General features: G+C 38.1%; 2 protein-coding genes across 2 annotated transcripts in view; both read left to right on the top strand.

Moving 5' to 3' along the window:
* LOC128204926 (neo-calmodulin-like) overlaps positions 1-28,000 on the top strand; it is a 363,327-nt gene that overhangs the window by 227,963 nt on the left and 107,364 nt on the right. The window lies entirely within an intron of this gene.
* LOC128206526 (uncharacterized) lies at positions 9,597-13,781 on the top strand. Its single transcript, XM_052909067.1, has 4 exons — positions 9,597-9,669; positions 10,351-10,494; positions 12,542-12,648; positions 13,697-13,781. The coding sequence occupies exons 1-4, from the start codon at positions 9,636-9,638 to the stop codon at positions 13,730-13,732; spliced, it is 321 nt and encodes a 106-aa protein (XP_052765027.1). The 5' UTR covers positions 9,597-9,635; the 3' UTR covers positions 13,733-13,781.

Here is a 28,000-nt window from a genome sequence, read left to right as displayed (position 1 = left end):
GTTTAAGCAGTCCAGCTATGAGTGTGAACGTTTCTCTTTGAAGCAATGTGTAAAAATTAATGATGACAATTGAAATGGTTTCCATGTTTGCATATCCGACTCATGTCGGTACAATACGATATGTTAATGAGTAAGACATTATACATTGTTCATAGCATGTAAACAAGTAAATCAATGAATAGAGAAAAAGTACACAAGCTCATTTTCTGGAGCTAATAGTTGCAATGTTATAACATCCGATTATAGTAAGTATGCGTGTGCTAAGACAATAAAGCTACTAGATGAAGAGTGTTTATTTGAAGTTGCGCCATTCTTAAGTAAGAAAAACATTACGTCTCCATTTTTCGTTTATAATTTTTGTGCTATTCGTGCAAATTGAATAAATTCAAATACATTCGTCATTATTACACAACTTTAGCAGAATATATTTTATTTGTCAACTTGAAGTAAATAACAATAAATCTCTAACTGTTTAAGAAATCTGACGCTGATTATTTTTGATTTGGTTATATGTTATTATCGTATTATTTCTTAACTTTATAAGAGCCTTTGCATAGCAATCATTTATTCTAAAAAATTGCCTTTATAATAAACAACCATATTTTTAAGGTATGAACCGAACAGAAGCCGTGCGTGTTTAATAAAACTGGCTAATCCGTGTATCATTTCCTTAACGAGGGACATGCGCTATCTCTGACACGCGTTGTATAATGCATTTACACCTATCATGGTATGACATTATTGTGTATTGTCATACACCTGTTATGAAAAGTTCATTGACAAAATATAACAAGTATAATAATAATAAATAAACTACTGAAATATTCGGAACGCTATTTTTACAAATGAAATATAACTTACAAGATACAAGCATCTTTATTTAAAGTCGTCATGATCGTTAAAATAGAATTGTCATTACATAGCCAGCAATATGTATTATTTCAAACTCGTCACATTAAAGTTTGACTTTAAAATGGACGTTCCAAATCTTCCTAAAAGTTTTCTAAAGAGATCTTTTGGCGCTAAAAAAATGAATACGGGGCATTCAACTCGCAATGGTTCCAAAGTCACTCGGGGCTTCACTATGAAGAGGTAAACTGTGCTAATTAGTTATTTAACATACATTGTGAGACTGTGCAAGTATGAATATTTAAAGGTAAATAAATACTGCCAACTGGTGTTTATAATAATTTATGATTGCACAATAATTAACATGTCGCTTTTGCTAACAATGTTATTTTAACCGAAAAAAAGGTTAAGATAAAAACACGAAAATAAAACCTGAACTCACTGGAAATCGAGTCCTTCAATGCTTAAAACTGAAATAAAATCTCGACGGGAGGGGACACCCCTCCTCAGCACACCCCTTCCGCGGCCCCAATGTCAATTTCCTTCCTACGCGCCTGTTTAAAACAACCAAATGGACATGCCTGTTGTGTCTTTGCGAATGCTGTAGAATTTTGTTTTAAGAATGGCTGTGTAATACTAATGTCAAACTCGTTGTAAGTGAAATGAGGGAACATTTAGTCAGCTGTCTAGAAAATATAAAAAAATCCATTTCATAAAGAAAATGAAAAGTCGCGATCCCTAAGACTTTCAAAATAAAAACATTCTGTTTATGTAAAATGCCAGAATTCGTCAATAGTTATTTGCGAAAACAGAACATGCAGCCATTGCAGGAACTGGTCGTGGCAGTGCATCTCCTGTAACAAAATCAATAGTTAAACAAAACAAAAATGTTAGAATTCCTGAAGTACTGAGTTAACTTACATATTTGATTTACATGTATTCATGCAGTTCTATTTGTATTACTATTATCAAAAGTATACTTATAACTAAATTTAATAAGGAAAAAAAACACACACAATGTGTTTGTTATTCATTACATTAATTTTAGTACATGTGCATATATATATAATGTTTTTTATCTTTGCCTTAATTTATTATTTGGTTTATGGATATAAAATATGAAATAAATGGTGAAATAATTATCATCAAATATCTAATGTTTTAATAAACTGTAATCTTTTGTAATCCTATTACCCTCCGCTTTCATTCACACCTTCTCGATAACGCTCGATAGTTACAATAACATTTTGAAAACAGAGACCGGAGGAGACCGGGACCGGATGAGAAAAGAACAGAACAGTAAAATAATTTACAAAGTACATCATCTTCTTAACCATATACATATAATAATTGAACACATGGTGAGAACACAGGTTATACAATAATGAGTAAATTAGAATACAGATGTATGGACATATTCAAATTAGGTGAGGATGAACAAAAATATAGCAAAAAATGAATCTATGTTATAATTCAATATTAAGAGTTGTTCGTCTTATACATAACGCTTCTTTGGCAAATAAAGATAGTTTTATAAGTTCTTGTCTATTTGTTGAATTTAACAGTTCAATAAATTTTAGTACAGACGGACGTATATAATAATTAAGTTTGATGTATTTCTTTCTAATAAGATTAAAACATGGACAAATAAAAATAAAATGGAACTCGTCTTCTATATCTCTTCTATTACAACATAAACCATATCTTTCATCACGTTGAATTCGATTACGGTTATATCTACCCGTTTGAATTCTTAAAGGGTGAACAGAAAGTCTAAGTCTACAAAAGAATAGGCGTAAGCTTTTAGGTAAAATGTCTAAATAATGTTCATAACCAAAAGTGGTTTTAAAGTCTTTATACAAAAACAAGACTGGACTATCAAGAGAGCGATACCACTCTTGCCTAAAACAATCAATTATTCTAGTTTTTAACTCACACAAAAAATACTTTTCATTCGGTACACTGGCATTATCAAATACATATCCAAAGCCAAACTCACTCAAAAGCTTTCTAACATTTGATACCCAATTATTCTTTTCTATTACACAGTCTGATAATGCATACCTATATACAGTGCGCATTATGATAGTATCACTTCTTACAACCTTAAGCCAATATTGTATAATTCTAACAAATCTATGTACATAAAGAGGAAATCTGCCAAGCTCACCGTAAACACTTGGTGTACATGTATTTTTCTAACATTTAATAGACGTTTACAAAATTTTAAATGAATTCTTTCAATTTCTTTAGACTTGGTATAACCCCATATTTCCGAAGCATAATTTAGAACAGGAGCTACAAAAGCATCAAATAATTGACATAGAATCTTTGGTTTCAGGTCATATTCCCTACATTTACATAATAATACATTTAGTGCTTTTAAAGTTTTACCAGTTAATTGTTCTTGGTTTAAAGCATAATTACCAGTATAGTTGAAAACAGTTCCTAAGTAATTAAAATCATTCACAACTTCAATAGACTGGCCATTGTAGGTCCAATGTTCTGATGGCAATAGCCCTCCCCTTTTACGAAAAACCATAATTTTTGTTTTAAGTATATTTACAGATAAACCCCAGTTATTACAGTATTCTAAAAGTCTATCCAAATGTTGTTGTATTTCTTCAGGTGATTTTCCTACGATAGCCATGTCATCTGCAAATAACAACAATATAAGGACAATATCATCAATTAGAAGTCCAGAATCTACATCATTCTGTAAAAATAATTCTAAGTCTTCAACAAAGAGAGAAAATAGTAAAGGAGACATAACTTCTCCTTGACGGAGGCCTACAGCAAAGTCGAAGTAATCAGAATATGTAAAACATGATTTACCACAAGATTTAACTTTTTGATACATATCTCGTATTATTCTAAGTAGTTTTACTTGAATACCGCATTTGTACAGTTTCAACCATAAAGCATTTCTATAAATAGAATCAAAACATTTCATCATATCAACATAAAGTATTTTATTGTCATTCAAATATTTTTGCACTAATGACGTAAGAATAAAAATAGCATCTACAGTTGATCGCCCTTTCCGAAATCCGAACTGAGCGTCCGAAATTATGTTATGTTCATTACAAAATGTATCAATGCGTTTATTTAGTACAGTTGTAAAACGCTTAGACAGGCAACTAACGAGTGTAATTCCCCTATAATTATTAACGTCATCTAAATTTCCCCTTTTATGCAATGGTATAATAACACCTTCCACCCACTTATCGGGAAAAAATCCTGAGTTTAAAATACCGTTGAAAATATCACATACATGCGAAGGCAAAATATCGAACGTCTCTATAAAGTATTCATTCATCAGAATGTCACTCCCAGAAGATTTATTACGTTTCAATGATTTAATAGCAATATGTATTCAGGCGCGTAGGAAGGAAATTGACATTGGGGCCGCGGAAGGGGTGGGATGGGGATGGGTGTCCCCTCCCGTCGAGATTTTTTTTCAATTTTAAGCATTGAAAGACTCGATTTCCAGTGAGTTCAGGTTTTATTTTCATGTTTTATCTAAACCTTTTTTCGGTTAAAATAACATTATGAGCAACAGCGACATAATAATTATTGCGCAATCTTAAATTATTCTAAACGCCAGCATCATTTACTTTTAAATACTCATATTTGCGCAGTCTCACAATGTATGTTCATAACAAATTAGCAAAGTTTACCTCTTCATGGTGAAGCCACGAATGACTTTGGAACTATTGCGAGTTGAATGCACCGTGTTCAGTGTTTTAGTGCCAAAAGATCTCTTTGGAAATTTAAAACCTTAGGCAGATTTGGAACGTCCATTTTAAACTTAAATGTGACGCGTTTGAACAAATACAATTGCTGGCTATTTAATGAAAAATCTTTGTTAACGAGTAATTGTAATTATCATAATCAACTGTAGTTTTTGAAACATCAAAAACGATACAAATAATTATTGTCTTATTGCCTCTCCTTCCACTTGCCCGTCTTTAATAATCTGCCGCCTGTTTTCACGCCATTCACACACCAATATGCTAGATGTTCACAGGTTTAATTATGACATGGTGACCTGTTTATTCAATATCGTGTCAGACTGGCATTGTTCTATATGCGCGTAGCTTTATTTAAAATACGATAATAAGAAAATCGGTAACAAATATTCGCGGCCCCATTGCCGTTACTAGCCAGAATATTGGGGCCGCGACCGCGGCCCCTGCGGCCCCAGCTCCTACGCGCCTGGTATTTCATTGACAGTTATAGGCTGATCTAATTCGGAAAATGAAACATCAACATTATCAAAATCATGCGTGTTGCAAAACTTTTCAGACTCTTCGTTAAAACATTCAAAGACACTACTACCTAATGCTGAAAAATATTCCCTAAATGTTTCATTTGGTATACTGTCAGCCGTTGGTTTGGATTTTGGTTTAAAATATTTCCAAAAATCTCTAGGCTTACTTTTTTTAATTGTTCTATTTCTTGCATTTTTAATCTGTATGCATTATTTTTCTTTCTACTAACAATATTTTTATACACACGTTTATTTTCTACTAATAACAATCTATTTTCATGCGATTTATCGCTATTAAACAAACGTAATGACTGTAAATACACGTTATGCGCTTCAATACATTTAGCGTCAAACCAATCGTTATTTTTAATTCATGTGACCTCATGGAAATATGCTTTATTATTGACATTATGACATTTTGAGAATAAAGGGTCAGCAACAGAACATATAACATTCGTAAATTCATTAAAAGCGTCATTTACAGATTGTCTAGTGTTATCAATATTATTAACAATGTTATTGAATCGTGGCAAACATCCAATAATGCCCGTGCGAATCTGTTCTCTATAATCATTACTCCATCTATATTTCATCTCTGATCTTTCTTGATCATCATGAGTGACATAATTACATAATAGCTTAAATTGCAAGGGAGAGTGGTCGCTCCATTGATTGAATGCATAAATATTGAAGTCACTAATCATAGAAATGTTTCGCTCATGCATCAATAAATAATCTATAACGGAACATCCATTGTAGGAAAAATATGTATAATTATTTGACTGGCCTACTCTACCATTAACAATGCGCATAGATGAGGATTTACACAAATCTAATAATTTAACACCGTGGCTATTATGTACAGTGTCTACCGAGGCCCGCACGGGGGTACTGTCAGGTTCATAATCAGTATCGTTGAACGAAAAATTAACATCATCATGTATGATAAAATCATTTTTTTGCCAATTCTACTGTTTAAATCGCCACTGATGTTACACAGCCTAAATTGCTATACATATATATATATATATATATATCATTCTCAAGCGTATCAAATAGATCAACGTTATTAAAATTATTGTATGCTGGCGATTCTTCACCCCATAAATAGACTCCACACAAATAAATATCTTCCCCAGTTTTAAAAATATTATTGTCTAGCCTTAACCATATTATAGTATCATGATGATTTTTTACTATTTCAATTCCATCTTTCAGGTGTTCTTTATAAAACAATACGATTCCTCCACTACATCTACGTGCATTTCTATGTTGAAAATTTCGATAAAAGTTATGAGAGACAAAGCCATTTAAAGATACATTGCTAGAAGAATTGGTCCATGATTCATACAAAAAACAAATATCAGAACTAGAAATAATATTTTTAAAACCCCCTATAAGATTGTTGTTTTTCATGGGTAAGTCCGTGCACATTCCAAGAGGTAATAGAAAGTTTACCCCCGGCGTGCCCCTAGTCCCTCATCGGTCGTCCGTCCACGTAGAAGAAATAGCAAAACATTTTTAGCTCCTTCTTATTTCAATGTAGCTTTTAATGACCAACAAAACACTTAAAAAGGACCAAAATGTAAAAATCATACAATTAATACAAAACCATTATCTTCAAGGGAAAGAATTATCCTAACATATATGTAGGAAGTAAGTTGATCTGTTGAAAGACTAAGTCGTTAGAACTGTTTAACTATATTTTCCCTATATAACTCTATCGGCACTTTCGCTTCTGCGGATTTCTCCAAAGTTGGCAATGTGGAATGCACTATGCTGTGTCACCAGGGCTACATTCCTAACGTGCCAGACACTGCACAAAACAGAGTCCGTATGGAAGAAGGATGATATATTTTATTGAACTTGTATTGGTGTTAGATTTAGCTTAATATGGTATACATTCTCAACCTTAGTATACTGTACTTAAATTTCATCTTGTTTGCAATGAACAGACCCTTTTTCAGATAGACATGTTGTAGCTGTTACTTTTGAAAAATGAATCATTTGTTTCCCGACCGGTGGGTCAAACACTTTAATTTTGTGTAGAATTGTTAAAACGTTCATATCACTAGTTGACATATTTATCAATTCAACTTGTAAATTTGATAATTAAAACCCACCACGAGCAATACAGGTGTGTTGTTTTATCCTAATAAAAGAACAAAACAGAATATTTATTTTGATTTAAGCATTTAAGCTCATCGTCATAATAATACATACACCAACAAAAACATGAAATAAATGCGTAACAGAGATTACAAAATGGACATTTTTTTTATATACAATTTTCATACAAATATGAGCTATACTACTAATACGACGCCACATAAAATAAGCATGCCTCCTGGTGAAATTGACGGACACAGTACCCAAAATACGAAACACAATGTAACATTCTTCGTCAAGGCACTCTGATAAGTATTTCGCCTAGCTATGTCATATCACTAAAGTCATTTTTACTTTATTAATGTTCAGCAAAAAGTAATCCAATTCACAAATACAAATAAGCAAATTCAATTCAATTCACAAACATAATCAATCCAATTCACAAAACGCAGATTGTATGTGAAACTGAAATAAAAAATCTAGGAAACAAACCTCTATAACAAACCTACCCTTTTTACTCTTCTTTTACATTGATTTTTTCGTGAATAACACCACACAAGAAATAAAACAAAATTCTGCGATTGTTTATGACATTAAGTAATCAGCGTTTTAAAGATCAACACACTATTTCATTTTATTAATTAAAACATTGAAGGTTATCAATTTTTTTTTTCAAATCTATTCCCAAAATATCACATCTAAATATCCTGAGACAAGTATTAATAAATTAAAATATACTGTACTCAAGATTTACAGTATGTTAAAAGTGTGTAATTTTAACTGGACTGTCAACATTAATACGATCATGTTATTGTACTAGTTTTTGTATAATCATACTTACTAGTCTGTTTTTTTAACATCTTCAAAGTCAAAGGAGTTTATTGTAGACATTGATACCGGGCCTATCGCGAAGAGAATAAGAATATTATATTACCTAGTACCGACTGTGACGAAAAAAACAACATTTTCAACCTAATCCGGTTTTATCAACTGTGATACCGGCTTTTCCCAAAATCGAAACTGGATACCGGGTTTTAGCACCACCCAGGAAAGAATCATTCGGAACTTCTCGGCCATTTTCCACGAAAAACAATTTGTGTTTCGATGGAAAATGGCCGAAAAGTTCCGAATAAGGAAAGAATGTTACTTTTAAGGTTCCACTTTATTAGTATTTTTATTTGCATTTTACCTAATTTAAAAATGAACGACAGGACGAATCTAATGTACGCGGACAAAGTAAAATCTCTACCCAACTAAATAATTATACCGAAAATAATATGTCAGTCAAATTAATTTAGCATTCAAAGTTAAGAATTAAAACAACTCATTTTACATTCTATTTCAGTTGAAATAAAGAGAAATTACTTGATGTATAATGTGCCTTTGGTCCTTCATATGACATACATATTAGTAACCAGCAACCAGTTACCTTTCAAATGATACAAAACTTATCAAGCATAACTATTTAATGGAGCAATCGGAAAGGTAGCTTGGTCGTTGCATCCCGTTATTATCCGTTGTGAATTTTACTTAGGGCTTCACAGACTTTCGAAAGCAAAAAGGTATTGAGCTAAACTGCAATATTTGCTGCTATATTGCGATATTTGCCGCTGTATTGCGATATTTGCTACTATATATCGATATTTGCCGCTGTATTGCGATATCTACTGCTAATGTGCGATATTTGCCGCTGTATTGCGATATTTGCTGCTATATATTGATATTTGCCGCTGTATTGCGATATCTGCTGCTAATGTGCGATATTTGCCGCTGTATTGCGATATCTGCTGCTAATGTGCGATATTTGCCGCTGTATTGCGATATCTGCTGCTATTGTGCAATATTTGCCGCTGTATTGCGATATCTACTGCTAATGTGCGATATTTGCCGCTGTATTGCGATATCTGTTGCTATATTGTGATATTTGCCGCTGTATTGCGATATCTGCTATTAATGTGCGATATTTGCCGCTGTATTGCGATATCTGCTGCTATATTGCAATATTTGCCTCTATATTGCGATATCTGCTGCTATATTGCAATTTTTGCCGCTGTATCGCGATATCTGCCGCTAATGTGCGATATTTGCCACTGTATTGCGATATTTGCTACTATTATTGCGGAAACATGTTTCAACTGTCTTCCTCATATGTGAACGATATGTATATGCTTGTCTAGATGTCGCAGTTGAAAACGAGATTGGTAAAATTCAACAAATAACATCTGTTCACAGTAACGAATAACGCGAACAACCTAGATATACAAAGTGCATACCAATTAGCCAATGCAGACGTCGGCCAAGGACGATAAGGACAGGAATATGGGACATGTATTTCACGTCGTATGTTACCTCCAAGATTTTATCAGTCGCAAACATTACAGTTTGATTCTGTCAGGTATAAGTCATGAAGGTGCTAATCGCTCTGTTTGCTTGCATAGGTAAGTTCGTTTTTGTAATAAACTAAACGTTCAAAGTTAGAATTATTTCATCATTATTGCATTTCCATGACAAACCCATTCTGTTAATCTCCGCTCATTAATGAATGAATGAATGGAGTTAATGGATGGAGTCAGTCGTGGGTCTCCGACAATAGTATTTCAATTAATTATGGTATTAATGAAGCATTACCGCACTTACATGGTTGTAATCAAAATTGAATTTCTAAAATTTGAATTAAGAAATCGCATACATAAAGGATATTATACATAGACGCTGCATACATGCTGCATGTTCGTATGTAGTAGTTTATATTTTCAACGTCCTACAAAATACCAAATAATAATGCGGCGTGTTTTTGCCTCGCCGCTTGGTGTATTTCCTATTTTCACCGCCACATTGGCGATGCATAATTTACTATTGTCTTATTATCGCCCCCAACGTTTGGCGAGTATTTGTGTACGCCCGCCACATTCAGGCATCGCTTGTTTACCTAAGAAATTAAAAATTAGAATTCGCGCTAACCGTAGTTAATGCATTGCTTGTGAACCTTTACAAAGTTACTGTTTTCGCCCCGACGTATTTATGACCTTACTAAGTTACAGTTTTCGCCCCATCATAGTTAGGCATTGCTTGTTCATAGTTTCTATTTTGTACATGTGTATTTTGTTCCTGTATTGCAGTGGTAGCTACCGCTTTTGACTGTTTCGGTCAGAACAGCTCGTGCGCAATGTCCCACGTGAAATGTGATACAGGATACGAGCCATTTTGTGAGCATATGCCGAATCCAATGGGGCAGCGTGTTGGCATCTGCACGTGCGACAAAGGTAAGGCTAGGATTCCTCGGAAGCATAGAGTACCTTCCAGAAATATAAAAAAATAGCAGTATCGAGTCGATTGAGATTAATCACTGATTGCAATGGAAAGTGCACTACCATCAAAGCCCCTTTGTACCAACTTTTAATAATTTATTGATAAATACCAACACAAGTTGTAAAGTTTGGCTTAAATTCTTTTTAGATTAATTAAGATCGCAGAAAGAACTTGGCTGCTGTGTACGCAGTCAAAACTTGGCCTCTGGGTTTATAGAACTTTGCTGCTGATTCCACACGGTGCACTGTTGAAACTTGACTGCACGGTGCACTGTTAAAACTTGACTGCTTGGTCCGCTAACAGAAATTTGCTACAGGGTTCGAAGTAAAAAAAATGACTGCTGAAATCGCAATAAGAATACGGCTGCTGTGTCCGCAGTAAGAACTTAGCTGCTGGGTCCGCAATAAGAACTTGGCTTTAGGGTTTGCAGTAAGAACTTGGCTGCAGGGGTTGCAGTAAGAACTTGGCTGCAGGGTTTGCAGTAAGAACTTGGCTGCTGTGTTCGCAGTAAGAACTTGGTAGCAGGGTTCGCAAATAGAATTTGGCTGCTGGGTTCGCAGTAAGAATTTGGATGCTGGGTTCGCAGTGTGAACTTGGCTGCAGGGTCCGCAGTGCGACCTTGGCTGTTGGGTCCGCGTGAGAACTTGGCTACAGGGTCCGAAGTGAGACCTTGACTGTTGAGTCCGCAGTGAGAACTTGGCTGCAGGGTCCGCAGTGGGACCTAGGCTGTTGGGTCCGCAATGAGAACTTGGCTGCAGGGTTGGCAGTAAGAACTTGGCTGCAGGGTCCGCAGTGAGACCTTGGCTGCTGGGTTCGCAGTGAGAACTTGGCTGCTGGGTCCGCAGTAAGAACTTGGCTGCTGGGTTCGCAGTAAGAACTTGACAGCAGGGTTCGCAGTAAGAACTTGGCAGCAAGGTTCGCAAATAGAATTTGGCTGCTGGGTTCGCAGTAAAAATTTGGATGCTGGGTTCACAGTAAGAATTTGGCTGCTGGGTTCGCAGTAAGAATATGGCTGCTAGGTTTGAAGTAAGAATTTGGCTGCTAGGTTTGAAGTAAGAATTTGGCTGCTGGGTTCGCGGTGAGAATTTGTCTGCAGGGTTCGCAGTATGAATTTGGCTGCAGGGTTCGCAGTTAGAGTCTGGCTGCAGGATTCGCAGTAAGGATTTGGCTGCTGGGTTCGCAGTAAGAATTTGGCTGCTGGGTTCGCGGTGGGAATTCGACTGCTGGGTTTGCAGTAAGAATTTGGCTGCTGGGTTCGCGGTGAGAATTTGTCTGCAGGGTTCGCAGTAAAAATTTGTCTGCAGAGTTCGCAGTAATAAATTGGCTGCTGGGTTCGCGGTAAGAATTTGGCTGCAGGGTTCGCAGTAAGAATTTGGCGGCTGGGTTCGCAGTAAGAATTTGGCTGGAGGGTTCGCATTAAAAATTTGGCAGCTGGGTTCGCAGTAAGAATTCGGCTGCAGTGTTCGCGGTAAGAATTTGGATGCAGAGTTCGCAGTAAGAACTTGGCTCCAATGTTTGCAGAAAGAACTTGGCTTCTGGGTTCGCAGTAAAAACTTGCTTCTAGGTTTAGGCTTTTATGCCATTTAGCAAGACCGCAGTAAAGTCTTTGATGATGTGTGTATTGCTGAAGTTGGCCATTGTACTATCAAATATTGTTGTTTGCGAATTAAATGAAATAAGAATATTTTTTGATTGTAATCCTTATGTTTACTGCACAATATCAGACGTAAAACATGCAATGTATTAACAGTTACTTCAGTAATCTGTGTTGTACGAGTCTTTGATTTGTCTATTTATACAAAGTTGTATTTATTTAGCTCATTGATTTACCTGAAATAAAAGATGTACTGGGGAAATAACATCGCCTCCATATGAGTGGGTAATAATAAGATAAAACCGAATAATGAATTCGTTCTCAAAAGTTTTTTTCGCGGCCTTTGATATTAATATATGTAATAAATCTAGCTTAATTTATAGTCCAGAACTCCTTCTTCTCGACAGAATGTCAGTCAGCCTCCGAATGCACAAACCTGGAAGCGGACGGCTGTCCCCCACACGCCCACGCCATGTGCGACCAGATGAACCACGTGTGCCACTGTGGACCACCGGTACAGTTTTATATAACTTCATAAAATAAGTATGTGTTTTATATACTGATTCAATGTGTTAGTGGCTTTGGCGTCCGCCTACATAGTGGGAGGTCGAGGATTCGAGTCTCACAGGGGTTTGGTTTTTGTCTGATATGGTCGGTTGCTGAATCAGCAGCTAGGTAGAAAAATAAGTTCGTATTGTATTTCTACATGGCACCAGGAATAATGGATATGAATCAGGAGAAAAGATGTTTCTAAGTCAGATTGTCTCATACGTCCAACGGGCTGGTATTTTTTATAAGAGGGTTTCTACAACTGTAGAACCCGAGTTTCCTTCTAAACATCCTGTATTAAGATTGAAAATAGTCAACAAAGTGTATGAACTATTGTTAAATACAACTGACCAGCAAATTTTGAAGAAATTTAGATTTTCAGGTTAGTAACTAGATCTTCGTAGAATGTCGTGCAATCATTAAAATGCTCGTTATATTCGCGTTACTCTCAGTTTAAATGTGAATTTATCATTTGTTGTCATATTGCTGACTTCCTTTATTTTTAAAATGATTTATAATGTATTATTTCCCACATCCTCGGCACCCCAGCGCATCATAACCTATATGATACCCTGGGCAAATCAGCTGTAACAATCTTGTACTCATGAATAATTAATAATGTGAAATCCAGCCGCTTGATTGGTCGCATGTGACACACCTCATGCGGTGCGGAAATGGCCGAGACATTGCGGATGCAATCTCGGTTCGAAATAATTCCAATGACATCACGGCTTACAAATCGTTTTAGGCAGGATATTGTTAAATATGCCGATCTTCACAAAGGACTTTTTTCCCTTTCGTTATCGGCTATTTCATTGGTCGAAAAATGCTTATGAATTTTTATGATTTACGAAATTTCCCTTAGCAAATTTCCCCATGGTATCATATAGGTTATGATACGCTGGGGTGCCGAGGATGTATTCCCAATACATTTAAATTATGGTTTGTTGATATATAAGATGTTTACATGTACATTTTCTTTGATGTAATTAATGTATATATTGATTTTTCAGCACACAAACCAGGACCCTATCAACGACTCTCATTAACTGCGCCGTTTTTGTTTAAAAAAATAAATGAAAAAGAAAAACAAACAAACCATGTTTTCTCTCACATTTACTCGAATTTAGCTAAATAGTACGGCGTAACAAAAAAACGTTTGTTCCCGGACTAGCCCTTAAAGCTGCGCTCTCACAGATTTACCGTTTTGACAACTTTTTTACTTTTTGTCTTGGATCGCGCAAATATTTGCGTAAATAAATGCAAACCAGTGATATAAGACTGCTGACAAAAATTAGATCGCAGATAGTCATATTTAAGTTCAAAAATTGATTATTAAGTTAAAAAATAAAAATAAAATTCTCAAAACGGTAAATCTGTGAGAGTGCAGCTTTATGATGCACTCTTACTACCAAATTTACCACTTTTAATACAATTGTTTTGATATACCAAAATGGATGAATAATTGTCGAAAACAATAGTTCTTATGATGGATAGCGAGTTTAATTTGCAAGAAAGGTGCAGAAAACACGGTATTTCTACCTTATGGGACGATAGTAGATCATGGTAAATATTTTAGCACTCACCAATCATTTAATGTTTTTGCGTATTCAGCTATTAAATGCACGCAGTCAAGGGAAATTGTACCCGAAACTCATAATTTTGAGAAAAGGGCTTATCAGCCCATGGAACTAAACCAGTCAATAAATCACTACTTAGCATGTCATCCTGCTGGGCTATTTGCTGTGTGTATTCCTAGATGTTTCTTGTACTGACCAATTTCAGTATGTTGGCATTGAGTTTGTCATGAATGAATTGCATGTATAATCAAAGCACTGATAGTACTGAACGGCTTGAGCGATGATTCCTTTTATGTGATAATAAGAAAACAACAACATATGAATGATAGCATGACACTCGCTCGCTCACTCTCACGCCTGCCCGTCCATCCATCCAACTTGCCAACACACCCACCCATCCAATCACTCACTCACCACTCAAAACCCATTCACAACCCAACCCACCCGAATACTTATTCAGTGTATTCCATGAGCTGTAGAATATAACGGGTACCATAGCAAAACGTTATATTCAGATTCAACTAAACCTTTTTATTAGTGTGTTATTCTATTATGCCTATCAACTACAATTTTAAGAGAATGTGAACACAATTATAGTTTAGAAAATACTATTTCAATTCAGATCACAGCTTAAAAGGAGAGTATAATAAATTATTTACAAACGTACATTTTTAAACCAATTATCCATAACAGCACTACATGGAAATAACAACCATTAGAATGTTCAGAAGTATATGACTTACACGCGCAAGGCTAGACATTGTTTGAACTTACACACATAAAACAAACATATACATAGGAAAATGACCCTGCTTACAAAGAAGTTGGAGAATGAGCACCAATATACCTCTGCAAAATTTGAGTGATATATTAATTAAAGCATAAATGTTCTTCCATCTTACAAACAATGCTACTTGGTATATTTATCTTGATTCACTTCTAGAACAGTGCAGACAGAATAGAGAAACCCGCACTTAACTAATTATGGATTGTACATCTGAATGTCCTCCCCTATAGTATCTTATTTTAAGAATTATTATGCAATACAGTCAAAATTAGCTTAACACCAGACCTTCATGTAGTGTTTCAGGTTATGGGAGTTTCACCATTCATATCCGTGTGTATATATGTGTTTTACCGTTAATATACGCAAAATATTACATACTCGTACATGAACATATTTTGTAAATCAAACATTATTTCAGGTATGTTTCAGAGATTGATTTTCGTTGAAATTTGGTACTTTCGAGTATGATTTTTAACTCCACATGGAGTTTAAGCTCAAGCCTATAAACGTCCTTGAAAAGGTGGTACATGCTTGAATTCAAAAAAGTATATACACGAACCCTTCTAGGGAATTTTACCACCTCATTCGTCTACACAAATTGGAGAATTAAAAGTTAAAACATGAACTCACAATGTTTTCTTTTCGGGTCTTGTGGTTGATAAAGGGTTGACTATGCATTACTTTGCTTCATTTTTGTTATGCTTATTTTTGTTAGCACCTTTTTACAAACCAATACACCTGATTTGTTTACGTTATGGTCACCGAAAACAGTGTATTCATTTTATTCCCGCTTCACAGAAAGGTGGGGATTATTTAGGAATCGCTCGCGTTATCACGTCTGTCCGTACGACAGTCGGTCCCTCCGTCCCGTTTTTGTCGATTCTATATCTTTCTCATTCATGCCATTTTTGGCAGAAGTGAACGACAAAGCATGAGGATGTGTTGCGCTCAAGATCCGCGCCCCTAACTTCAAGATCAAGGCCACAGCAACCTTCTAAACTAAGTATGTGTCCGTCAGTCTGTCTCGTTTTTGTTAAGTCAAAATTTTGATGGTCGGATTTGAAAAACAAAATATTTGGCAGAAGTGACCAGCATATGAGGAAGTGTCGCCATTTAAACCCTACCTTCGATGCCAAGGTCGCAGCAACCATCTGAGCTTAGTATGCTTTGCCATAAAAGCCTTACTGATGGTGTATTAGGCATTGAGAATGCTTAATGACGGCTGCACATGAGCTTGTTTGGGTTTAAATGGCCATTATGGTTGCCAAAATGTTGTCAATGTAGCACTGAGTAGGCTTAACTAGAGCTACACATGCGTTTGTTTGGCTCTGAATGTTCTTTATTGTAGGCATAATGAAAAATAATAGAAAACTGGACTGGCTTACGATTAGACTTCTGAAGTTTGTTGATCTATGAATATGCTTGACTGTTTCCACAAAAGGAATCATCAGACCCTGGAAGGGTTCGTGTAGAAGCCTTATGTGTTTAAGAATACCGATTGTTTGCTTTGGTGTTTGCTGGACACATGATGGACTTAAATGTGACTGCATTTGATATTATTTTGAACTGAGTTGGATGTAAAAGAGCCTTACTGTGGTATGTCTGACACTAGATAAACATCAATGCAGCAGAATTTAGATTTACAGGACACTTAATTGACTTGATCTCTTTACACTAAATGGTTTCAAGTACTAGTATTTCAAAACTATTGTCAATTGGGCACTTCATATTTAGAGCTTTATAGAGCCTCTTTATTGTTTGTTTGGCACAAAATGTTTATTGGACACGCAGTCATCTTTACGATATGCCAAGTATGCAAATTTGCACCTGTGGTATTTTTTGGACGCGTTTATATGGTAATTGATAACATTGACTTTTTAAAAAAATGCCATTAGTCTGTGTTGAAAAGAATATAAGACATATTAATTAATGAAGATAATTTTATTCACGTAAGATATCAATATTTATTACAACTCTTATTCACTAAGCGATATTATGTTGCAGTAATTTAAAAGAAATAAAAAATGTTATCCGGTCAAAAAAGATTTAAACTGCACGTTATCACGATTTTTTTCATTCTTAAAATAAGAATCAAGGATGTGTTTCAATCTTATCAGTAATTCATATTTTCCATACATGCATTATTCAGTAAATAGGTAAAGTTTATCACTCAAAGTTTAATATACACGTGTATGTATTGATTTTGAATAAGAGTGTCTCTTTATTATTCCACCTGACACTAATGTTTTTTTGCTTGTATGTACCTAGACAAAATTGCGACGGTTTACAGTGTGACAACCTACCCTAAATATGTTTTGGCAGTGAAACAATTATTAAGAGTTTGGCCTTACAATATGATAACTAAAGCAGATCTTGTTAATGACACAATACGTGTTTATAATTGTTTTCGAGGGTCTGTCGGCACCCATAGCCTGCATTATGACGCTATCACGCAAAAGCGTGTTTAAATGGCATACGCGACATGAGATAGAAGTTAAAGCCAACTACAAGAAAAGTTTAAAAAACAGTGTCCGGGAGATATAGCCCATCTCTTTGCGAATACATCTGTTGGTTCTTTAAAGTGCTCGATGCAACTCTTGTTGAACAAGTGTGAGATTGATAACTAATACGCGGTTGCATCCCATGGACTCCTGTTGTATGACTGCGAGATTGAGTTGGAATGCAATGTTGCCCCCCCCCCCCATGGACTCCTGTTGTATGAGTGCGAGATTGAGTACTAATAGGATGTTTATTCCCCCCCCCCCCAATGAACTCCTGTTGTATAAGTGTCAGATTGAATACTAATACGATGTTTACTCCCCTCCCCCTATGGACTCATGTTGTATAAGTGAGAGATTGAGTACTAATACGATGTTTACCTCCCCATGGACTCCTGTTGTATAAGTGTCAGATTGAGTACTAATACGATGTATAGCCCCCACCCCTATGGACTCCTGTTGTATAAGTTTGAGATTGAGTACTAATACGATGTATAGCCCCCTCCCCTATGGACTCCTGTTGTATAAGTTTGAGATTGAGTACTAATACGATGTATACCCCCCCCCACCCCTATGGACTCCTGTTGTATAAGTTTGAGATTGAGTACTAATACGATGTATACCCCCCCCCACCCCTATGGACTCCTGTTGTATAAGTTTGAGATTGAATACTAATACGATGTATAGCCCCCACCCCTATGGACTCCTGTTGTATAAGTTTGAGATTGAGTACTAATACGATGTATAGCCCCCACCCCTATGGACTCCTGTTGTATAAATTTGAAATTGAGTACTAAAACGATGTAAAGCCCCCTCCCCTATGGACTCCTGTTGTATAAGTTTGAGATTGAGTACTAATACGATGTATACCCCCCCACCACTATGGACTCCTGTTGTATAAATTTGAGATTGAGTACTAATACGATGTAAAGCCCCCTCCCCTATGGACTCCTGTTGTATAAGTTTGAGATTGAGTACTAATACGATGTATAGCCCCCTCCCCTATGGACTCCTGTTGTATAAGTTTGAGATTGAGTACTTATACGATGTATAGCCCCACACCCCTATGGACTCCTGTTGTATAAGTTTGAGATTGAGTACTAATACGATGCATAGCCCCACCCCTATGGACTCCTGTTGTATAAATTTGAGATTGAGTACTAATACGATGTATAGCCCCCACCCCTATGGACTCCTGTTGTATAAGTTCGAGATTGAGTACTAACACGATGTATAGCCCCACCCCTATGGACTCCTGTTGAATAAGTTTGAGATTGAGTACTAATACGATGTATAGCCCCCACCCCTATGGACTCCTGTTGTATAAATTTGAGATTGAGTACTAATACGATGTATAGCCCCCACCCCTATGGACTCCTGTTGTATAAGTGTGAGATTGAGTACTAATAGGATGTATACCCCCCCACCCCTATGGACTCCTGTTGTATAAGTGTGAGATTGAGTACTAACACGATGTATAGCCCCCCACCCCTATGGACTCCTGTTGTATAAGTTTGAGATTGAGTACTAATACGATGTTTAGGCCCCACCCCTATGGACCCCTGTTGTATAAGTTTGAGATTGAGTACTAATACGATGTATAGCCCCCACCCCTATGGACTCCTGTTGTATAAGTGTGAGATTGAGTACTAATACGATGTATAGCCCCCCCACCCCTATTGACTCCTGTTGTATAAGTTTGAGATTGAATACTAATACGATGTTTAGCCCCCCACCCCTATGGACTCCTGTGGTATAAGTTTGAGATTGAATACTAATACGATGTATAGCCCCCACCCCTATGGACTCCTGTTGTATAAGTGTGAGATTGAGTAGTAATACGATGTATAACCCCCCACCCCTATGGACTCCTGTTGTATAAGTTTGAGATTGAATACTAATACGATGCATAGCCCCCCACCCCTATGGACTCCTGTGGTATAAGTTTGAGATTGAATACTAATACGATGTATAGCCCCCCACCCCTATGGACTCCTGTTGTATAAGTTTGAGATTGAGTACTAATACGATGTATAGCCCCCCATCCCTATGGACTCCTGTTGTATAAGTTTGAGATTGAGTACTAATACGATGTATAGCCCCCACCCCTATGGACTCCTGTTGTATAAGTGTGAGATTGAGTACTTACACGATGTATAGCCACCAACCCTATCGACTCCTGTTGTATAAGTGTGAGATTGAGTACTTACACGATGTATAGCCACCAACCCTATCGACTCCTGTTGTATAAGTGTGAGATTGAGTACTAATACGATGTATAGCCACCCACCCCTATGGACTCCTGTTGAATAAGTTTGAGATTGAGTACTAATACGATGTATAGCCCCCCACCCCTATGGACTCCTGTTGTATAAATTTGAGATTGAGTACTAATACGATGTATAGCCCCCCACCCCTATGGACTCCTGTTGTATAAGTGTGAGATTGAGTACTAATACGATGTATAGCCCCCACCCCTATGGACTCCTGTTGTATAAGTTTGAGATTGAGTACTAATACGATGTATAGCCCCCCACCCCTATGGACTCCTGTTGTATAAGTTTGAGATTGAATACTAATACGATGTATAGCCCCCACCCCTATGGACTCCTGTTGTATAAGTGTGAGATTGAGTACTAATACGATGTATAGCCCCCCACCCCTATGGACTCCTGTTGTATAAGTGTGAGAGTGAGTACTAATACGATGTACAGCCCCCACCCCTATGGACTCCTGTTGTATAAGTTTGAGATTGAGTACTAATACGATGTATAGCCACCACCCCTATGGACTCCTGTTGTATAAGTGTCAGATTGAATACTAATACGATGCATAGCCCCCCACCCTATGGACACCTGTTGTATAAGTTTGAGATTGAGTACTAATACGATGTACAGCCCCCCACCCCTATGGAATCCTGTTGTATAAGTTTGAGATTGAATACTAATACGATGTATAGCCCCCCACCCCTATGGACTCCTGTTGTATAAGTTTGAGATTGAATACTAATACGATGTATAGCCCCCACCCCTATAGACTCCTGTTGCATAAGTGTGAGATTGAGTACTAATACGATGTACAGCCACCACCCCCTATGGACTCCTGTTGTATAAGTTTGAGATTGAGTACTAATACGATGTATACCCCCCACCCCTATGGACTCCTGTTGTATAAGTTTGAGATTGAGTACTAATACGATGTATAGCCACCACCCCCTATGGACTCCTGTTGTATAAGTTTGAGATTGAGTACTAATACGATGTATAGCCCCCACCCCTATGGACTCCTGTTGTATAAATTTGAAATTGAGTACTAAAACGATGTAAAGCCCCCACCCCTATGGACTCCTGTTGTATAAGTTTGAGATTGAGTACTAATACGATGTATACCCCCCCACCACTATGGACTCCTGTTGTATAAATTTGAGATTGAGTACTAATACGATGTAAAGCCCCCTCGCCTATGGACTCCTGTTGTATAAGTTTGAGATTGAATACTAATACGATGTATAGCCCCCTCCCCTATGGACTCCTGTTGTATAAGTTTGAGATTGAGTACTTATACGATGTATAGCCCCACACCCCTATGGACTCCTGTTGTATAAGTTTGAGATTGAGTACTAATACGATGCATAGCCCCACCCCTATGGACTCCTGTTGTATAAATTTGAGATTGAGTACTAATACGATGTATAGCCCCCACCCCTATGGACTCCTGTTGTATAAGTTCGAGATTGAGTACTAACACGATGTATAGCCCCACCCCTATGGACTCCTGTTGAATAAGTTTGAGATTGAGTACTAATACGATGTATAGCCCCCACCCCTATGGACTCCTGTTGTATAAGTTTGAGATTGAGTACTAATACGATGTATAGCCCCCACCCCTATGGACTCCTGTTGTATAAGTGTGAGATTGAGTACTAATAGGATGTATACCCCCCACCCCTATGGATTCCTGTTGTATAAGTGTGAGATTGAGTACTAACACGATGTATAGCCCCCCCACCCCTATGGACTCCTGTTGTATAAGTTTGAGATTGAGTACTAATACGATGTTTAGGCCCCACCCCTATGGACCCCTGTTGTATAAGTTTGAGATTGAGTACTAATACGATGTATAGCCCCCACCCCTATGGACTCCTGTTGTATAAGTGTGAGATTGAGTACTAATACGATGTATAGCCCCCCCACCCCTATGGACTCCTGTTGTATAAGTTTGAGATTGAGTACTAATACGATGTATAGCCCCCCACCCCTATGGACTCCTGTGGTATAAGTTTGAGATTGAATACTAATACGATGTATAGCCCCCACCCCTATGGACTCCTGTTGTATAAGTGTGAGATTGAGTAGTAATACGATGTATAACCCCCCACCCCTATGGACTCCTGTTGTATAAGTTTGAGATTGAGTACTAATACGATGTATAGCCCCCCACCCCTATGGACTCCTGTGGTATAAGTTTGAGATTGAATACTAATACGATGTATAGCCCCCCACCCCTATGGACTCCTGTTGTATAAGTTTGAGATTGAGTACTAATACGATGTATAGCCCCCACCCCTATGGACTCCTGTTGTATAAGTTTGAGATTGAGTACTAATACGATGTATAGCCCCCACCCCTATGGACTCCTGTTGTATAAGTGTGAGATTGAGTACTAATACGATGTATAGCCACCAACCCTATCGACTCCTGTTGTATAAGTGTGAGATTGAGTACTTACACGATGTATAGCCACCAACCCTATGGACTCCTGTTGTATAAGTGTGAGATTGAGTACTAATACGATGTATAGCCACCCACCCCTATGGACTCCTGTTGAATAAGTTTGAGATTGAGTACTAATACGATGTATAGCCCCCCACCCCTATGGACTCCTGTTGTATAAATTTGAGATTGAGTACTAATACGATGTATAGCCCCCCACCCCTATGGACTCCTGTTGTATAAGTGTGAGATTGAGTACTAATACGATGTATAGCCCCCACCCCTATGGACTCCTGTTGTATAAGTTTGAGATTGAGTACTAATACGATGTATAGCCCCCCACCCCTATGGACTCCTGTTGTATAAGTGTGAGATTGAATACTAATACGATGTATAGCCCCCACCCCTATGGACTCCTGTTGTATAAGTGTGAGATTGAGTACTAATACGATGTAAAGCACCCCACTCCCTATGGACTCCTGTTGTATAAGTGTGAGATTGAGTACTAATACGATGTATAGCCCCCACCCCTATGGACTCCTGTTGTATAAGTTTGAGATTGAGTACTAATACGATGTATAGCCACCACCCCTATGGACTCCTGTTGTATAAGTGTCAGATTGAATACTAATACGATGCATAGCCCCCCACCCTATGGACACCTGTTGTATAAGTTTGAGATTGAGTACTAATACGATGTACAGCCCCCCACCCCTATGGAATCCTGTTGTATAAGTTTGAGATTGAATACTAATACGATGTATAGCCCCCCACCCCTATGGACTCCTGTTGTATAAGTTTGAGATTGAATACTAATACGATGTATAGCCCCCTCCCCTATAGACTCCTGTTGCATAAGTGTGAGATTGAGTACTAATACGATGTATAGCCCCCACCCCTATGGACTCCTGTTGTATAAGTTTGAGATTGAGTACTAATACGATGTATAGCCCCCACCCCTATGGACTCCTGTTGTATAAGTGTGAGATTGAGTACTAATACGATGTATAGCCACCACCCCCTATGGACTCCTGTTGTATAAGTTTGAGATTGAGTACTAATACGATGTATAGCCCCCACCCCTATGGACTCCTGTTGTATAAGTTTGAGATTGAGTACTAATACGATGTATAGCCCCACCCACCCCTATGGACTCCTGTTGTATAAGTTTGAGATTGAGTACTAATACGATGTATAGCCCCCACCCCTATGGACTCCTGTTGTATAAGTTTGAGATTGAGTACTAATACGATTTATAGCCCCCCACTCCTATGGACTCATGTTGTATAAGTTTGAGATTGAGTACTAATACGATGTATAGCCCCCACCCCTATGGACTCATGTTGTATAAGTTTGAGATTGAGTAGTAATACGATTTATAGCCCCCCACCCCTATGGACTCCTGTTGTATAAGTTTGAGATTGAGTACTAATACGATGTATAGCCCCCCACCCCTATGGACTCCTGTTGTATAAGTTTGAGATTGAGTACTAATACGATGTGTAGCCCCCACCCCTATGGACTCCTGTTGTATAAGTGTGAGATTGAGTACTAATACGATGTTTAGCCCCCACCCCTATGGACTCCTGTTGTATAAGTGTGAGATTGAGTACTAATACGATGTATACCCCCCACCCCTATGGACTCCTGTTGTATAAGTTTGAGATTGAGTACTAATACGATGTATAGCCCCACCCCTATGGACTCCTGTTGTATAAGTTTGAGATTGAGTACTAATACGATGTATAGCCCCACCCCTATGGACTCCTGTTGTATAAGTGTGAGATTGAGTACTAATACGATGTATACCCCCCACCCCTATGGACTCCTGTTGTATAAGTGTGAGATTGAGTACTAATACGATGTATACCCCCCACCCCTATGGACACCTGTTGTATAAGTTTGAGATTGAATACTAATACGATGTATTGCCCCCACCCCTATGGACTCCTGTTGTATAAGTGTCAGATTGAATACTAATACGATGTATAGCCCCCACCCCTATGGACTCCTGTTGTATAAGTTTGAGATTGAATACTAATACGATGTATAGCCCCCACCCCTATGGACTCATGTTGTATAAGTTTGAGATTGAATACTAATACGATATATAGCCCCCACCCCTATGGACTCCTGTTGTATAAGTTTGAGATTGAGTACTAATACGATGTTTAGCCCCCACCCCTATGTACTCCTGTTGTATAAGTTTGAGATTGAGTACTAATACGATGTATAGACCCCACCCCTATGGACTCCTGTTGTATTAGTGTCAGATTGAATACTAATACGATGTATAGCCACCACCCCTATGGACTCCTGTGGTATAAGTTTGAGATTGAGTACTAATACGATGTATAGCCCCCCACCCCTATGGACTCCTGTTGTATAAGTGTCAGATTGAGTACTAATACGATGTATAGCCACCACCCCCTATGGACTCCTGTTGTATAAGTTTGAGATTGAGTACTAATACGATGTATAGCCCCCCACCCCTATGGACTCCTGTTGTATAAGTTTGAGATTGAGTACTAATACGATGTATACCCCCCCCCCCCCCACCCCTATGGACTCCTGTTGTATAAGTTTGAGATTGAGTACTAATACGATGTATAGCCACCAACCCCTATGGACTCCTGTTGTATAAGTGTGAGATTGAGTAGTAATACGATGTATAGCCCCCCACCCCTATGGACTCCTGTTGTATAAGTGTGAGATTGAGTAGTAATACGATTTATAGCCCCCCACCCCTATGGACTCCTGTTGTATAAGTGTCAGATTGAATACTAATACGATGTATACCCCCCCACCCCTATGGACTCCTGTTGTATAAGTTTGAGATTGAGTACTAATACGATGTATAGCCCCCACCCCTATGGACTCCTGTTGTATAAGCGTCAGATTGAATACTAATACGATGTATAGCCACCACCCCCTATGGAATCCTGTTGTATAAGTTTGAGATTGAGTACTAATACGATGTATAGCCCCCACCCCTATGGACTCCTGTTGTATAAGTTTGAGATTGAGTACTAATACGATGTATAGCCCCCACCCCCTATGGACTCCTGTTGTATAAACGTCAGATTGAATACTAATACGATGTATAGCCACCCACCCCTATGATTTCCTGTTGTATAAGTGTGAGATTGAGTACTAATACGATGTATAGCCCCCACCCCTATGGACTCCTGTTGTATAAGTGTGAGATTGAGTACTAATACGATGTTTACCCCCCCCCCCTTTGGACTACTGTTGTATAAGTGTGAAATTGAGTACGGATACGATTTTTACCCCCCCCCCCCATGAACTCCTGTTGTATAAGTGTGAGATTGAGTACTAATACGATGTTTACCCCCCCTATGGACTCCTGTTGTATAAGTGTGAGATTGAATACTAATACGATGTTTACCCCCCCATGAACTCCTGTTGTATAAGTGTGAGATTGAATACTAATACCATGTTTACCCCCCTCCCCCTATGGACACCTGTTGTATAAATGAGATTGAGTACTAATACGATGTTGCCCCCCCCCCCCCTATGGACTCATGTGGTATAAGTGTGAGATTGAGTACTAATTCGATGTAAAGCACCCCACTCCCTAGTGAACTCCTGTTGTATAAGTGTCAGATTGAATACTAATACGATGTATAGCCCCCACCCCTATGGACTCCTGTTGTATAAGTGTGAGATTGAGTACTAATACGATGTACAGCCACCACCCCCTATGGACTCCTGTTGTATAAGTTTGAGATTGAGTACTAATACGATGTATACCCCCCCACCCCTATGGACTCCTGTTGTATAAGTGTGAGATTGAGTACTAATACGATGTATAGCCACCAACCCCTATGGACTCCTGTTGTATAAGTTTGAGATTGAGTACTAATACGATGTATAGCCCCCACCCCTATGGACTCCTGTTGTATAAGTTTGAGATTGAGTACTAATACGATGTATAGCCCCCCACCCCTATGGACTCCTGTTGTATAAGTTTGAGATTGAGTACTAATACGATGTATAGCCCCCACCCCTATGGACTCCTGTTGTATAAGTTTGAGATTGAGTACTAATACGATTTATAGCCCCCCACTCCTATGGACTCATGTTGTATAAGTTTGAGATTGAGTACTAATACGATGTATAGCCCCCACCCCTATGGACTCCTGTTGTATAAGTTTGAGATTGAGTACTAATACGATTTATAGCCCCCCACCCCTATGGACTCCTGTTGTATAAGTTTGAGATTGAGTACTAATACGATGTATAGCCCCCACCCCTATGGACTCCTGTTGTACAAGTGTGAGATTGAGTACTAATACGATGTGTAGCCCCCACCCCTATGGACTCCTGTTGTATAAGTGTGAGATTGAGTACTAATACGATGTTTAGCCCCCACCCCTATGGACTCCTGTTGTATAAGTGTGAGATTGAGTACTAATACGATGTATACCCCCACCCCTATGGACTCCTGTTGTATAAGTTTGAGATTGAGTACTAATACGATGTATAGCCCCACCCCTATGGACTCCTGTTGTATAAGTTTGAGATTGAGTACTAATACGATGTATAGCCCCACCCCTATGGACTCCTGTTGTATAAGTGTGAGATTGAGTACTAATACGATGTATACCCCCCACCCCTATGGACTCCTGTTGTATAAGTGTGAGATTGAGTACTAATACGATGTATACCCCCCACCCCTATGGACTCCTGTTGTATAAGTTTGAGATTGAGTACTAATACGATGTATTGCCCCCACCCCTATGGACTCCTGTTGTATAAGTGTCAGATTGAATACTAATACGATGTATAGCCCCCACCCCTATGGACTCCTGTTGTATAAGTTTGAGATTGAATACTAATACGATGTATAGCCCCCACCCCTATGGACTCATGTTGTATAAGTTTGAGATTGAATACTAATACGATATATAGCCCCCACCCCTATGGACTCCTGTTGTATAAGTTTGAGATTGAGAACTAATACGATGTTTAGCCCCCACCCCTATGTACTCCTGTTGTATAAGTTTGAGATTGAGTACTAATACGATGTATAGCCCCCCACCCCTATGGACTCCTGTTGTATTAGTGTCAGATTGAATACTAATACGATGTATAGCCACCACCCCTATGGACTCCTGTTGTATAAGTTTGAGATTGAGTACTAATACGATGTATAGCCCCACCCCTATGGACTCCTGTTGTATAAGTGTGAGATTGAGTACTAATACGATGTATACCCCCCACCCCTATGGACTCCTGTTGTATAAGTGTGAGATTGAGTACTAATACGATGTATACCCCCCACCCCAATGGACACCTGTTGTATAAGTTTGAGATTGAGTACTAATACGATGTATTGCCCCCACCCCTATGGACTCCTGTTGTATAAGTGTCAGATTGAATACTAATACGATGTATAGCCCCCACCCCTATGGACTCCTGTTGTATAAGTTTGAGATTGAATACTAATACGTTGTATAGCCCCCACCCCTATGGACTCCTGTTGTATAAGTTTGAGATTGAATACTAATACGATATATAGCCCCCACCCCTATGGACTCCTGTTGTATAAGTTTGAGATTGAGTACTAATACGATGTTTTAGCCCCCACCCTATGTACTCCTGTTGTATAAGTTTGAGATTGAGTACTAATACGATGTATAGACCCCACCCCTATGTACTCCTGTTGTATTAGTGTCAGATTGAATACTAATACGATGTATAGCCACCACCCCTA

Source organism: Mya arenaria, chromosome 10 (genome assembly GCF_026914265.1).
Source record: "Mya arenaria isolate MELC-2E11 chromosome 10, ASM2691426v1".
Taxonomy (NCBI): domain Eukaryota; kingdom Metazoa; phylum Mollusca; class Bivalvia; order Myida; family Myidae; genus Mya; species Mya arenaria.
The sequence above is the reverse complement of the archived record's forward strand: the minus strand, read 5'-3'. Positions and strand labels throughout refer to the sequence as shown.